Genomic DNA, 16,210 nt, shown 5'->3' on the forward strand with positions numbered 1-16,210 from the left:
AGATTTTTTTCTTATATCTTTCCCTTGAGTGATGTGTCTCTTTTAGACCTTGTATTTTTATTTAAGGTAAGTGCTTACTTTCCCCCTCACTGTGGGAGAATAGGGGGAGGTTAGTCATTAGTCTGTGCCTTATTCTCTTGTAGTTAAGTCAATGCTTTCTGCCTCTGGTACACTTGCATCATACCGTTTACATACTTTGGAAAAATAGCATACACATTTGCAACACATTTAATTAGTGTTTACTTAGATAATGTGCATATACATTTGAGAGCTCTAGGTTGTCACATAGAAGTCTGCAGACTGAAGTTTAGGTTCAGTTCAGTTCCGTCGTGTCCAACTCTTTGCAACCCCATGAACTGCAGCACGCCAGGCCTCCCTGTCCATCAGCAACTCCCGAAGTTTACTCAAACTCATGTCCATTGAGTCAGTGATGCCATCCAACCATTTCATCCTCTGTCGTCCCCTTCTCCTCCCGCCTTCAATCTTTCCCAGCATCAGGGTCTTTTCAAATGAGTCAGCCCTTCGCATCAGGTGGCCCAAGTATTGGAGTTTCAGCTTCAACATCAGTCCTTCCAATGAACACCTAGGACTGATCTCCTTTAGGATGGACTGGTTGGATCTCCTTGCAGTCCAAGGGACTCTCAGGAGTCTTCTCTAACACCACAGTTCAAAAGCATCAATTCTTTAGCGCTCAGCTTTCTTTATAGTCCAACTCTCACATCCATACACGACTACTGGAAAAACCATAGCCTTGACTAGACGGACCTTTGTTGACAAAGTAATGTCTCTGCTTTTTAATATGCTGTCTAGGTTGGTCATAACTTTACTTCCAAGGAGTCAGTGTCTTTTAATTTCATGACTGCAGTCACCATCTGCAGTGATTTTGGAGCCCCCAAAAATAAAGTCAGCCATGGTTTCCACTGTTTCCCTGTCTATTTGCCATGAAGTGATGGGACCAGATGCCATGATCTTAGTTTTCTGAACGTTGAGCTTTAAGCCAACTTTTTCACTCTCCTCTTTAACTTTCATCAAGAGACTCTTTAGTTCTTCTTCACTTTCTGCTATAAGGGTGGTGTCATCTGCATATCTGAGGTTATTGATATTTCTCTCGGCAGTCTTGATTCCAGCTTGCATTTCTTCCAGCCCAGCATTTCTCATGATGTACTCTGCATATAAGTTAAATAAGCAGAGTGACAGTATACAGACAGCCTTGACGTACTCCTTTTCCTAAAGTTTGGGTACTACTGATCTAATACCAGAATATAGTTCTGCGCTCTGTTTCTTCCTTGGTGTTAAGGACCTCAAGAATCTTAATTTCTAGACTTAATCAACTTCACTAACCTTAATTAGGATATGCCTCATTCATTCAGGATATCTTTAGCTCTCTCAGACAGCGGTCTTTTTTTTTTTTTGAGAGGGAAATAAAGTTTATTAGAGTGGGAGACACTGTTAGAACAGCGGGCCAGCTCAAGGGAGAACCGACGAGACAACAGTCTTTTATGGTGGCAATAGTGCGACTACTGAAAGAAATAAAAATCTTTAAAAACTAGTGGTTTAGGGGACTTCCCTGACGGTCCAGTGGTTAAGACTCTGTGCTTTCACTGCAGGAGGCTTGGGATCTGTCCCTTTTCAGGAACTAAGATCCTCCTGCTGCATGGCACAGTCAAAACAAAACAAAACTAGTGATTTTATTCTGTGACAGATCCCTCCAGCACCACCAAGACCTGATTTTGATGCCTCAAGGGAGAAACTACAGAAACTTGGAGAAGGAGAAGGGTCTATGACAAAGGAGGAATTCACGAAGATGAAACAGGAATTGGAAGCGTATGTGACTTTTGTTGTTATTTGTGCTTGTTTTTATGCCGTTTTTTTGTTTGGTTGGTTTTTGTTTTTGTTTCTCTGCTCTCTGATATCCCATCCTTTCAATCATTTCACCACAGTGACCCTTTCTGGAAGATGCAGGTTTAAGCCATACAACCAGTGTTAACTATCATGATCAGAGCCTACAGGAAAATTATAGAATAATTGTCTGCATTGTAAAATTCTTTAAATTGCTGTTTTAAACTCTGAAGATTGAAAACAAAAGATCCACAAGTTCATAAACGATAGTAGAAAGGGAAATAATGACTTTTTAAAACACACATGGAGATCATTTTTATTTACAAGGCCTTAGTCGTTACCCACTTGGTTCTCTTGTTTGGACTAGTGCATACTACCAAGATTTCTGTTTCTCATATAAGTATGCACTAAGCAACTCTGGATATTTTCTTCTTTCTTTTTCAAAAAGTGTGTGTGTGCGCATGTGTGTGTATTTTTCCCCCTCCTCTTTTGTCTGCCTATGGCTTCTGCCTGAAGGGAAAAGAATAGGAGCAAAGCAATGAGATAATAGTTTTTTAGTGTTTTTTATTAAATGATTATTAGTTTCGTATATACTAGACATATATTAAATTCTTGAAAAAATTGTTTCATTTTTAGCATATTCGCTGAAAATATAGTTTTCCCCCTTCTCTTAAACATTTGAAATAATTTTGGATTGCTGCATATTGTTTTCTGTGTTTTGAGAGTTAAACAAGGAAATAGCTTTCCTTGCATTACCATCACCTCCATCACTTTTTCTGGTCATTTCTCCCGTTTGTGCATTTCCTTTTCTCCTCTTCCACTGAATTTCAGTTTTTAAGCATATATTCACGTTGCTACTAGACTCTTCTTCAGAATGCTAAGCTCTTGACAAGAGAAATTAGCAAAGTAGGTCTAATTTGTTAAAGTGTAAGGTTGACAGATATTTTAAGAATTCTGTCAATACTGAGTGCAAGCAGTGGCCTGACAGTGGACAGGTACAACTGCTATAGTTTATAAGCCTGAAAGCTGGAAATGAGCAACACACATTAATATTGAAAGAATCTGTGGTTTTCCAGTGGCCCTGATCATGATTCTTTTGTGGTCTGGTTAGGGGTTGGATAACAGAGAACCTTGGGTTTATTCTACTGCTACCTCCATCCTCTGCATCCTTCTTTTTTGTCTTCACTGAATGACTACCCTCACAGAGATCAAACTTCTCCCAACATTGGTCCTGCTGGTTTGCTGGTATGTAAAACTTAACCTCCTTGCACGTAGTTGAAGCAAGAATATTGGGCCTTTTCCTTGAGTGGTTTTTTTTTTTTCCCAAACTGATATGTATTATATATGATCGCTGTGATTCACTGATGATATTAAAATGTTTTAAACACAGTTCTTCAGTGTAATGGAGAACACTACTCTCTCCATGGTGTGTTTCTTTTTTGTGTGCTTGGGTCTTTAGATGAAAATAGTTATTAAAGGTGAAAATATGCTTACTAAGGTTTGTTTTGTTTATTTGTATGAAGGTGTTTAAAAGCAGTAATTATCTAGAAATTGAACCATTAAAATTGTATGCTATAATTTGTAGTATATTTTCTCTGAAGCTGAAAACAAAAAGCCCTGTAGTTACCTTTAACATCAACTTGCATAGGAAGAAAGGTTCATAAAACCTAAAAATATTAACATTTATATATAATAAATATTATTAACTAGCATGAAGTCTTTTCAGAGCTGGGTTTTATATATTTCGTTAACAGTTCAACTAAAACCTTTGTTTACATGGATTATATCTTTGTGCCTCTAGTTTTACATTTAGAATAATTCCTAGTATTTGCTTAAAAAACTGTTGCGGGTGTTTTTCTGCAGTGTTTTACCTTTAATTTTGTGTTATTATTTCTAGTGAGTATTTGGCAATATTCAAGAAGACGGTTGCAATGCATGAAGTGTTTCTGTGTCGTGTGGCTGCACATCCCATTTTGAGGAAAGATTTAAATTTCCATGTCTTCCTGGAATATAATCAAGATGTGAGTATTGAATTGATCAAAGCAGTGATCAAGGTTTGTTTTTAAAGAGTCATTGGAAGGAGAAGGGAGTTTTTAGAAAAGGCTTAAGGCCTTATAAATACATGTTATAAAATGTTCTGATTTTTCAAGGCAGTTTAATATGACTCTTTTTTAATGATGATGCAGTATTTCAGTAGAACTTGAGTAGATTAATTTTTTAAATGATGCTAAACTATGTTACTACATGGGATATTGATTTCGATCCTGAATTGTGAACTTCTTAAGAAATAGGGTTATTAAATTGGTTAATGTTTCTTTTGAGTTTGGAGGCTTCTGAAGCCTTTTGGAGAATTCCAGAGAAGTTCTTGAGCTCAAGAATTCCCAGTTACTTTGGGGTTGATCATTGACTCTTGATCTGTTTAACCTGCCTCCTTCAGTGCTGGTTGCTGTTAATTTTCCTCCCTCCCTCCCTGCCTTAAGAGGTTTCTTCATTTGTGGTCCTGGAAAAAAATCTTTTTAGTGGATGGATGATACAGATCTTGGAATCTCTATTTGGATGACAAGATTAACTCATAATTTTAGCAGAAGACAGATGTTTCCTAACCTACATTCATTTCTTCCTGTGGCATCAGTGACCATACCCAGGACCTCATCTCACCCCCGAGTTCTTAAACCCTGGTATTATGGACTCCAAACATAGCCTTCTGTCCTCACAGCTCCCTTTTCCCTGTCCCACTGCAGTTGTTCTTTGACTCACTGCTGCATCTAGACCCTTGACTTCTCCTGCACTTTGACCCTGTCAGTAGCCCTTTTGTTTTTATTTCTTTCTTATCTTGCCTAGAGTGCCTGCTCTATCACTTATAGCAGTGTTATGACTTTAGACAGATCTCTTTCATTTTCCATTAAAGCTAATTTCAATAATTCTTCTTGATCAAATAATGAGCTTGTTCACTGGGAGTGGACACCAATCAGAAAGCAAACGCCCGAACCTCCTGTATCCCCCCATAGCCTTCAACCACCTTGGCAGCCACACTCATTTAATAGCTTTCTTATCTTTTTTCTTTTTTACTTCCTCCTTTCCAATCTAGATGCCTTTTTAAATTTTGCTTGCCTAACTGCCCTGGCTGGAACCTCCAGTACAGTGTTAAATGGAAATGATGAGAGCAGACATCCATGTTCTGTCCCTGATCTTTAGGGAAAAAGCACTCACTCCTTCACTATCAAGTGTGATGTTAAGTGTGGGTTTTTACATAGATACCCTTTGTCAACTTAAAGAAGTTCTGTTCCTAGTTTGTTGAGTTTTTTATCATGAAAAAGTACATCTGTTAAGATGATCATGTTTTTTACTCTGTTAACGTGATGAAATACATCATGCTTTTCCATTTTGACTGAGATACCTTTCTAGCTATGCTGACTCCCATGTTCTTGTGGATCTATGGGAAACTGTCTTGATGTGTTCACCTCTTAACTCTACGGCTGCTTCCCAGTCTGCTTCATGGGCTTTTCCCTCCATATATCCATTCATTTAAATCTGATTCTTCCAAGGTTCCTCATTGAGTTCTCTACAAGTGTATAAGACTTCTATTCCGTCAGTTCAACTCAGTTCAGTCACTCAGTCATGTCCGACTCTTTGCGACCCCATGAATCGCAGCATGCCAGGCCTCCCTGTCCATCACCAACTCCTGGAGTTTACACAAACTCATGTCCATTGAGTCTGTGATGCCATCCAAGCATCTCATCCTCTGTTGTCCCCTTCTCCTCCTGCTCCCAATCCTTCCCAGCATCAAGGTGTTTTCCAATGAGTCAACTCTTCGCATGAGGTGGCCAAAGTATTGGAGTTTCAGCTTCAACATCAGTCCTTCCAATGAACACCTAGGACTGATCTTTAGGATGGACTGGTTGGATCTCCTTGCAGTCCAAGGGACTCTCAAGAGTCTTCTCCAACACCACAGTTCAAAAGCATCAATTCTGCGGTGCTCAGCTTTCTTCACACTCCAACTCTCACATCCATACATGACCACTAGAAAAACCATAGCCTTGACTAGACGGACCTTTGTTGACAAAGTAATGTCTCGGCTTTTTAATATGCTATCTAGGTTGGTCATAACTTTCCTTCTAAGGAGTGTCTTTTAATTTCATGGCTGCAATCACTATCTGCAGTAATTTTGGAGCCCCCAAAAATAAAGTCTGACACTGTTTCTACATCCATTTCCCATGAAGTGGTGGGACCAGATGCCATGATCTTAGTTTTCTGAACATTGAGCTTTAAGCCAACTTTTTCACTCTCCTCTTTCACTTTCATCAAGAGGCTTTTTAGTTCCTCTTCACTTTCTACCGTAAGGGTGGTGTCATCTGCATATCTGAGGTTATTGATATTTCTCCCGGCAATCTTGATTCCAGCTTGTGCTTCCTCCAGCCCAGCGTTTCTCATGATGTACTCTGCATAAAAGTTAAATAAGCAAGGTGACAATATACAGCCCTGGCATACTCCTTTTCCTATTTGGAACCAGTGTGTTGTTCCATGTCCAGTTCTAACTGTTGCTTCCTGACCTGCATACAGGTTTCTCAAGAGGCAGGTCAGATGGTCTGGTATTCCCATCTCTTTCAGATTTCCCACAGTTTATTGTGATCCACACAGTCAAAGGCTTTGGCGTAGTCAATAAAGCAAAAATAGATGTTTTTCTGGAAGTCTCTTGCTTTTTTGATGATCCAGCGGATGTTGGCAATTTGATCTCTGGTTCCTCTGGCTTTTCTAAAACCAGCTTGAATATCTGGAAGTTCACGGTTCACATATTGCTGAAGCCTGGCTTGGAAAATTTTGAGCATTACTTTACTAGGGTGTGAGATGAGTGCAATTGTGTAAATTCTGTCTAATACATTCTTCTGTGGCTCCATCTATTCTAATATGCTATTAACTTAGACATCTATGGGAATTCCTTGGCTGTCCAATGGTTAGGACTCTGTGCTTCCACTGCTGGGAGCACGGGTTTGATCTGTGGTCACAGAACTAAGATCCCACAAGTTGCGTGGGACAGCCCCGCCTGGCCGCTCCCCCCGCCCCAACTGTATCACTCCCGAGTCCCAGCACTATTCATTAAATAGCCTCCTGAAAAACCTCCATTTAGATGTCCTCTTGACCTTTTACCCTCAGCTGAACCCTTCTTTTAAATCCATGCCTCCTTTTGTATTCTCTGTCTTATCTCAAAGAAGGCATCAATAACTCCCAGTCCCTTCTACCATGAAAATTACTCAGGACCCTTATTGTCTATTCCTATCAGGAGGGACCACATTCTCTCTGTCTCATTTTAATGTGCATACTTCCTTCCATCACTAGACCTAAAGACTAGTCCAGACTTTCATAACCTTTGCCGGGGTTATTGAAGCAGACCCTGACTGGTCAGTCAACCTCCAGTCTTACCTTTCTCAACCCCTCAGTCGTATTGAGTTCCTTGGGTGCTTTGCTAATACCCCATGAATAGCTTTAACACTATACTTCTCATACTGTGTGTAGTTATATGTTTGCTTCTCTCTGTCCTCCTCTGTACCATAAGTTACTTTAAGAGTAGGGACCACCTCTTAATCATCTTAATATTTGTAACACCCAGCACAGTGTGTGGTTATAATATACATTCATTATGGTTTGTTAAATGAGTGAATTAGTGAAATAATTAATACAAAAAATAAGGTTAAAAAAAAGCTGGAGTGCTTTGAGAGGCCTAAGATAGAGCAGTGAATTCTAACTGGGAATTTGAAAGGGTTTCATGAAGAGATGCCTTTTATTTTGAATGTTAAAGTCTGAATAGAGTTTTCAGTGGGAGAGGAGATACCATTTCAGATACAGAGGAACCTAAGAGTTCAGAGCCTCTTTTGAGAACAGTGTGGAGCATAAGGCTCTTTAGGGATGGGGGGGGAGGTGGAAAGGTAACCTGAACCAGATTTTTTCAAAGTGTTGAATACTTTGCTAAGGGGATTGGAGTTCAGTCTCTGAACATTATGAAACTCTGTGAACCTATATAAGTATGGAAGAGATGGCTCAAAGTGTGATTTTGGAAGGGAAAAGAGAGAAGTTGTAGATTGTGTCAAGATTTTTAATGAAAGGTATGGGGTTTTCATACTTTCATACCTTCACAGTCAGTCTCTCCCATCAGGAAGCTTCCATAAGTCTCTTATCCTTCTCCATCAGAGGGCAGACAGAATGAAAACCGTAATCACAGAGAACTAATTACACTGATCGCATGGACCACAGCCTTGTCTAACTGAATGAAACTATGAGGCATGCCGTGTAGGGCCACCCAAGATGGATGGGTCATAGTGGAGAGTTCTGACAAAATGTGGTCCACTGGAGAAGGGAATTGCAAACCACTTCAGTATTCTTGCCTTGAGAACCCCATGAACAGTATGATAAGGCAAAAAGATATGACACTGAAAGATGAACTCCCCAGGTCGGTACATGCCCAATATGCTACGGGAGAAGAGTGGAGAAATAACCAGAAATAATGAAGAGATGGAGCCAAAGTGAAAACAAGGCCTAGTTGTGGATGTGACTGGTGATAGAAGTAAAGTCCAATGCTGTAAAGAACAATAAAAGAACAATATTGCATAGGAACCTGGAATGTTAGATCTATGAATCAATTGGAAGTGGTCAAACAAGAGATGGCAAGAGTAAACAGTGACATTTGAGGATTCAGGGAACTAAAATGGACTGGAATGGGCGAATTTAACTCAGATGACGGTTATATCTACTACTGTGGGCAAGAATCCTTTGGAAGAACTGGAGTAGCCCTCATAGTCAACAGAAGAGCCTGAAATGCAGTACTTCGGTGCAATCTCAAAAATGACAGAATGATCTCTGTTCATTTCCAAGGCACACCATTCAATATCACAGTAATACCAAGTCTATGCCCCAACCACTAATGCTGAAGAAGCTGAAGTTAAACAGTTCTATGAAGAACTACAAGATCTTCTAGAACTAACACCAAAAAAAGATGTCCTTTTCATCATAGGGGACTGGAACGCAAAAGTAGGAAGTCAAGAGATACCTGGAGTAAGAGGCAAGTTTGGCCTTGGAGTACAAAATGAAGCAAGGCAAAGGCTAACGAAATTTTGCCAAGAGAAAGCACTGGTCATAGCAAACACCCTCTTCCAACAATGCTAGAGATAACTCTACACATGGACATCACCAGATGGTCAATACTGAAATCAGATTGATAATGTTCTTTGCAGCTGAAGATGGAGAAGCCCTATATAGTCCAAAAAAACAAGACCAGGAGCTTACTGTGGCTCAGATCATGAACTCCTTATTGCCAAATTCAGACTTAAATTTAAGAAAGTAGGGAATACCACTAGACCATTCAGGTATGACCTAAATCAAATCCCTTAACAATTATACAGTGGAAGTGACAAATAGATTCAAGGGATTAGATCTGTAGACAGAGTGCCTGAAGAACTATGGACAGAGGCAGTGATCAAGACCATCCCCAAGAAAAAGAAATGCAAAAAAGCAAAATGGTTGTCTGAGGAGGCCTTACAAATAGCTGAGAAAAAGAAGAAAAGTGAAAGACAAAGGAGAAAAGGAAAGATATACCCATTTGAATGCAGAGTTCCAAAGAATACCCAAGGAGAGATAAGAAAGCCTTCCTCAGTGATCAGTGCAAGGAAATAGAGGAAAACAATAGAATGGGAAAGAGTAGATATCTCTTCAAGAAAATTAGAGATACCAAGGGAATATTTTATGCAAAGATGGGCACAACAAAGGACAGAAATGCTGTGGACCTAACAGAAGCAGAAGATATTAAGAAGAGATGGCAAGAATACACAGAAGAACTATACAAAAAATATGTTCATGACCTGGATAACCACAATGGTGCGATCACTCACCTAGAGCCAGCATGATGGAGTCCAAAGTCAAGTGGGCCTTAAGAAGCATCACTACGAACAAAACTAGTGGAGGTGATGGAATTCCAGTTAAGCTGTTTCAAATCCTAAAAGATGATGCTGTGAAAGTGCTGCACTTAAATTTGGAAAACTCAGCAATAGCCACAAGACTGGAAAAGGTCAGTTCTCATTCCAATCCCAAAGAAAGGCAATGACAGAGAATGTTCAAACTATAGCACAATTGCACTCACTTCACACACTAGCAAAGTAATGCTCAAAATCCTCCAAGCCAGGCTTCCACAGTACGTGAGCCGTGAACCTCCAGATGTTGAAGCTGGATTTAGAAAAGGCAGAGGAACCAGAGGTCAAATTGCCAACATCTGTTGAATTATCAAAAAGCAAGAGAGTTCCAGAAAAGCATCTACTTCTGTTTTATTGACTACTCCAAAGCCTTTGACTGTGGATCACAACACACTGGAAAGTTCTGAAAGAGATGGGAATACCAGACCACCTGACCTGCCTCCTGAGAAATCTGTATGTAGGTCAAGAAGCAACAGTTAAAATCGGACATGGAACAATGTACTGGTTCCAGCATGGGAAAGGAGTACATCAAGGCTTTATATTGTCACCCTGCTTATTTAACTTATATGCAGAAAGCAAAGAACTAAAGAGCCTCGTGATGAAAGTGAAAGAGGAAAGTGAAAAAGCTGGCTTAAAACGCAACATTCAGAAAACTAAGATCATGGCATCCGGTCCCATCACTTCATGGCAAATAGATGGGGAAACAATGGAAACAATGGGAGACTATTTTCTTGGGCTCCAAAATCACTGTAGTTGATGACTGCAGCCATGAAATTAAAAGACGCTTGCTCCTTGGAAGAAAAGCTCTGATAAACCTAGATAGCACATTTAAAAGCAGAGACATTACTTTGCCAACAAAGGTCCGTCTAGTGAAAGCTGTGGTTTTTCCAGTGGTCATGTATGGGTATGAGAGTTGGACAGTGAAGAAAGCTGAGCGCCAAAGAACTGTGGTGTTGGAGGAGACTCTTGAGAGCCCCTTGGGCTGCAAGGAGATCCAACCAGTCCATCCTGAAGGAGATCAGTCCTGAATATTCTTTGGAACGACTGGTGCTGAAGCTGAAACGCCAATACTTTGGCCACCTGATGCGAAGAAGTGACTCATTTGAAAAGACCCTGATGCTGGGAAAGATTGAAGGCTGGAGGAGAAAGAAACAACAGAGGATGAGATGGTTGGATGGCATCACCGACTCATTGGACGTGAGTTTGAACAAGTTCTGGGAGTTGGTGAGGGACAGAGAACCTTAGCGTGCTGCAGTCCATGGGGTTGAAAAGAGTTGGACATGACTGAGCTACTGAACTGACTGAACTGATGGGGTTTTAGGGAACAGATGAGAATCTAAGAGAGTATATAGATGGGAAAACCATGAATAGGGAACCAAGAAGAGGGAAAACTTGGAGATCAGATTATAATAAGTACTTTAAAAAATATTCTAATGTGCAGTTAGCAGAATATATATGTAAAGAATATGATGTAGGCAATTGGAAATAGAATATAAGATTCAGGAAAGAGCCGAGGTGTAGTGCTAGAGATCTATCTGTGAGTCACTAACTTAATGGTGAGTATTGAAGCCATGGCAGCAGATAAGGAAGTTAGATGAGATGTTCCTTCATGGGGCCCTCATGCAATAAGTGGTAAAGTCAGAGTTGACTGCTTCTCAGTTTTGCCTTTGGATACATACTATTCATACCATTCAGAGTCATCTTTTGTGTCCTTTGCCTTGTGAGTTGCTGACCCCAAAATAGTTCAGGAGATGAGATTTGGAGGAGTTCAGAGTGAAAAATTTGCAAAATATGTTTTCAGAGTTTCTATAGAATCATATGATGGTATATTCTACTCTAATAAATTTTACATGTTCAGAGAAACTCCTGAGTGAATTTTTAGTTGACTTTATATGATGTAGTAGTGTTTGACAAAGTATGATGAAAGGATTCCTTAGAGCATAATTATCAACTATACTTACACAATTTGGAGGGGCTTCCCTGGTGGCTCAGCAGTAAAGACTGCCTGCAATGTAGGAGACCCAGGTTTGATCCCTGGATTGGGAAGATCCCCTGGAGAAGGGACTGGCAATCCAGTCCAGTATCCTTGCCTGGAAAATTCCGTGGACAGAGGAGCCTGGCAGGCTACAGTCCGTAGGGTCATAAAGGGTCAAACACGACTGAGCAGCTAACACTTTCCCTTTTGAGCTTTACTGTAGATCAGCTGAACCTGAATCTTTGGCGGTGAGGCCAGACTCCTTTAAGTTCCTAGAATTTGAAAATCACTGATCATACATAACAAAATTGCCACTTTATTAAGTTTAAAAACTGGAGTCCTTTTGAGATTGCTGTTTTGATGACAGAGAATAAAGGAGGTATTAACTTCTCATTTGTAATCTTAAAAGAAATACTAACAAATTTACTTTTCTTTCAGTTGAGTGTGCGAGGAAAAAATAAAAAAGAGAAACTTGAAGATTTCTTTAAAAACATGGTTAAATCAGCAGATGGAGTAATTGTTTCTGGAGTAAAGGTAAGACACTATTTGGTTAACAGAGATACTGCTTTGGGAATTTACTTCTTTTACGAGGGAGATACTTTGAGATTTTCTGATGTGTAGGCAGTTATATTGGAATGAAAGAGAAGTTTGGATAGTAGACTTCTTAGGCGTGGGAAACCGGGCCCCTTGCCCTGAGTTCCCCTCTTCAGAGAGCTCCTTTCTCTAAGGGATGATAGGTCTGCAACTCCAAGGGGATTTGCCAACCCAGAGCCCACACCCCTGTCCTCCAAACCAGACCATTCTCCCCACATTTTCTTGCCCAAATTCCGAGCCTGCCTTCAAGTCCCGCCTGGCCTTCCTCCTTGAATTCATGTGCTGGTGAGTAGACCGTGCTACTGGTGGTCTGTCCGCCACAGGCAGTCAGGGAGTAGAGGGACAGCACAGGGAAGAAGAGCGGTGAGCAGGATGGCGTGACTGTCCGGCATGGGAGGTCCCTCTGGGTGCCTCACAGAGTCACAGGGTTGGGCACTGAGGGGCTGCCTTGGTTTGTACACTTAGCCTTGGCTTTACAAATGTTAGGGGCAGACTTGGGTTCAGATTTGAAGTTAGAAGAGCTCAGTTGAAGTTTTGGTTTTGTCTCATAGTAGCTACGTGACCTTGAGAAAAGTCACTTTTTCTCTAAATCTCAGCTTTCCCATTTTGAAAACGTGGTTAGTAATGCTACCTAGCTGCAGGATTGTTAGAAAGACTGAGTTAGATTTAGAAATAATGAGACGATAGGTATGCATATACTTATAATTACCTAGATAACACCTAGATTTTTCTTATGATGGTCTGAAAATGGTACAAGAATTGATTTTTCTGAAAACTCTTACCATTAAAATATTAAGAGAAAAATGTTTATTGCAGAATGTATTTTCAAAGTTTATATAGAATCATATGATGGTATATTGTACTCCAATAATAATATTATTAAGCAAATAATAATAAAGTAATAAATAATGCTTTATCATCATTGCCTGTTTTTATAAATATATCTACACTAAAACTTGGGTGTAAAGTACTATTTGATTTATACTTTGGTTTTGTAGAGACAGGTCAGTTGATATGTTATAGTGCATGTCCTGTGGCTACTTTAATAAAGAGTTGACATGGGAATTCCCTGGCAGTCTAGTGGTTTGAATTCAGCACTTTCACTGTGGAGCGCCTTAGTTCAATCCCTGGTCAAGAAACTAAGATCCCACAAACCATGCAGTGAGACCAAAAAAAGATTCGGGCTGATTTGTTTTTGTTTTTGTTTTTCCCAGATTATTTCCATTTTGATGCTGCTTATGTTGAACTTTTTGATTAACATTGATTATAAACCACTGTGTTGATTACAAGTTTGATAATTTTATTAAAGTAATAGCTGACATTTTTTTGACCATTTGCAGTGTGGTGTTTGATAGCCCACATTTCATTAATCTTCACTACAACTCTACAAGTTAGTTTTATCTCTATTTTTCCGGTTAAGAAAACTAGTACACATGAATTAACAGATTTTAAGTCTCATTTTGTCTAACTTTTGCTACTATGTTCTGTTAATATGGGTCTCAAGTTACATCATTTCAGCTGGTGCTTTTTCAGTTAACAGTTGCTGTTTTAGAAGGGAGGAAATTAGTTCATTGTTTTTAGTTTTAATGTATTTCTAGCTTTGTTCCAAAAAAGCTTGAAAACAGTTTTTAATACGAAAATTGCTCCAAGATGGTTAATTTGGCCAGATTCCCCAAAGCAATCAGAGAGGGCCCATGACTAAGGGTTGGCAGCATTCAGGAATGGTCCATAAAATGCATAACAGGCCAAGAGAAGCAGATTTCTACTTTTCTGCCAGGCTTTTTTTTTTCCTTTTTTTCTCAAAAGAAATTGATCGCTCCCACTGGAGGAAATAAATGTGTTAGAGAAGCAGGATTGTAGTGGAAGAGTGCAAGCTGGAATAGGTTGGAATATAACATGGGACCTTGGACCATATGGGACCATAAGCCTTCTGCTGTAGAACTGTAGAAGACTTCTTACTTGATAGAGAAACACATGTTTTTGAAGTTTGAATTTGGTGGTGAAATCAATACAATGGCTGATTATCAGAGGATAGCTATGCTGTTTAATGATGATCTTTTATGACCATAAGGGTAGCAAAGTGATTTACATGTTAGATTAAAGCAAATAAGTGAAAAAAGCTCTTATTTTCTTTTGATCCCATAGGATGTAGATGATTTCTTTGAGCATGAACGAACATTCCTTTTAGAATATCATAACCGAGTTAAGGATGCATCTGCTAAATCTGATAGGATGACAAGATCCCACAAAAGTAAGGTTTTTCTCTGTGGCTCAAGTTTACATTGTTTAATGGAATAATTATCAAGTTACTGTGTTGTTTACAGTTTGTAAAAGTCTTGATACAGGGCAGTAATTTTCAAACTATGGTCTATGAAGCTTTGATCTCAAGGCCCTTTTAAGCAAGTCTGTGAGATCAAAACTATTTTCATAATAATACTAGGATGATTTTTTGTCCTTTTCACCATGTTGACATTTACACCAATGATGCAAAAGCCATGGTGGATAAATTGCTGGTGTCTTAGGACAAATCAAAGCAGTGGCACCAAACTGTACTAATAGTCCTTGTATTCTTTCCCACAGTGCATTCGAAATTTTAAAAATTCAATTAAGAATGTCCTTGATGAAGCAGTGAAACTTATTACTTATTGAAAGTCTCTTCCCTTGAGTATACTTTTTTAATATTCTGAGTGATGGATCGGGAGGTATATATAAAACACTTTGCACATGGATGTATGATGGTTCTTTCTAGAAAAGCAACTGAGTTGCAACTGAACTGGCTGCTTTTTTTCAATACCATTTTTACTTGAAAGAACAACTGACAGACAAGCTACTATTATGCAAACTTGAGTATTGGTAGACATTTTATCAAAAATTAATTAAATGAGCCTCACACTTCATGGAAGACAACTGGCAGTGTTTGTTGACAATGTTAAAAATCAAGCTTTCCAGCAATTATTAGAATCCTGGAAAACTTTTATCAGTCACCATGAGCTTGCTTTTCAGTAATTAAAGACTTATCTGAGGAGATTGATGGTGATATTACTGAGTGTGATACTTTTTATATACTGAAGTGCATCTGCATTTGGAAGATCTGTGTGATTCATTGAACCAGTATTTTCTAAATGATCAAAATCATGTTAAGTACACGATAGACTAATGGTTTTTTTTTAACAGCTGTATTGAAGTGTAATTGATATCAATAAGCTGCAGTGTTCAAAGTTTACGATTGGATAAGTTTTGACACATGTATATCATTATCACTAGAGACAGTATAATGGACATGTCCATCACCACACAGTTCTCTTGTGGCCCTTTGTAATTCCTCCATCCTGTCCCTGTCCCCAGGCCACTGCTGAAAGTGCTTTCTGTCTCTGTAGATTAATTTGCATTTTCTAGAGTTGTGTATAAATGGAATCATACAGTATCACTTTTTATGGTCTGGCTTTGAAATTCAACAAAATTATTTTTAGTTTCATCCATTTTGTTGTATGCATCAGTAGTTCATTCTGTTTTATTGCTGAGTGGTATTCCATTGTATAGATATTCCACAGTTTTCTATTCAGCTGTCGGTGGACAATTGGATTGTTGCTAGTTTTCACCCATTCAAAATAAAGCTGACATATGTAAGTCTTTGTATGAACATATGCTTTCATTTCTCTTGGGTAGTACCTGGAAGTAGAATGACTGGGTCAAATGTAAATGTATCATTAACTTTTTTTAAAAAATTGCCAAACATTTTTCCAAAATGATTGTATCATTCTGCATTCCTACCAGCTGTGTATAAGAATTCCAGCTGCTTCATATCCTCACCAACAAAGTCAGTCTTAAATTTTATCCATTCTGCTAG

At 39.1% G+C, this 16,210-nt stretch overlaps 1 protein-coding gene across 12 annotated transcripts in view; it reads left to right on the forward strand.

The window, feature by feature from the left end:
* SNX6 (sorting nexin 6) overlaps positions 1 to 16,210 on the forward strand; it is a 96,652-nt gene that overhangs the window by 58,160 nt on the left and 22,282 nt on the right. For all 12 annotated transcript variants that reach the window (XM_081547968.1, XM_081547969.1, XM_081547977.1 and 9 more), the window contains 4 exons: positions 1,703 to 1,824; positions 3,737 to 3,860; positions 12,208 to 12,303; positions 14,509 to 14,614. In XM_081547968.1, coding sequence (XP_081404094.1) covers positions 1,703 to 1,824; positions 3,737 to 3,860; positions 12,208 to 12,303; positions 14,509 to 14,614 — 448 coding nt within the window. The remainder of the gene's footprint in view (positions 1 to 1,702; positions 1,825 to 3,736; positions 3,861 to 12,207; positions 12,304 to 14,508; positions 14,615 to 16,210) is intronic.

Source organism: Giraffa tippelskirchi, chromosome 12, assembly GCF_054371585.1.
Source record: "Giraffa tippelskirchi isolate mGirTip1 chromosome 12, T2T-mGirTip1v1.2.pri, whole genome shotgun sequence".
NCBI lineage: Eukaryota > Metazoa > Chordata > Mammalia > Artiodactyla > Giraffidae > Giraffa > Giraffa tippelskirchi.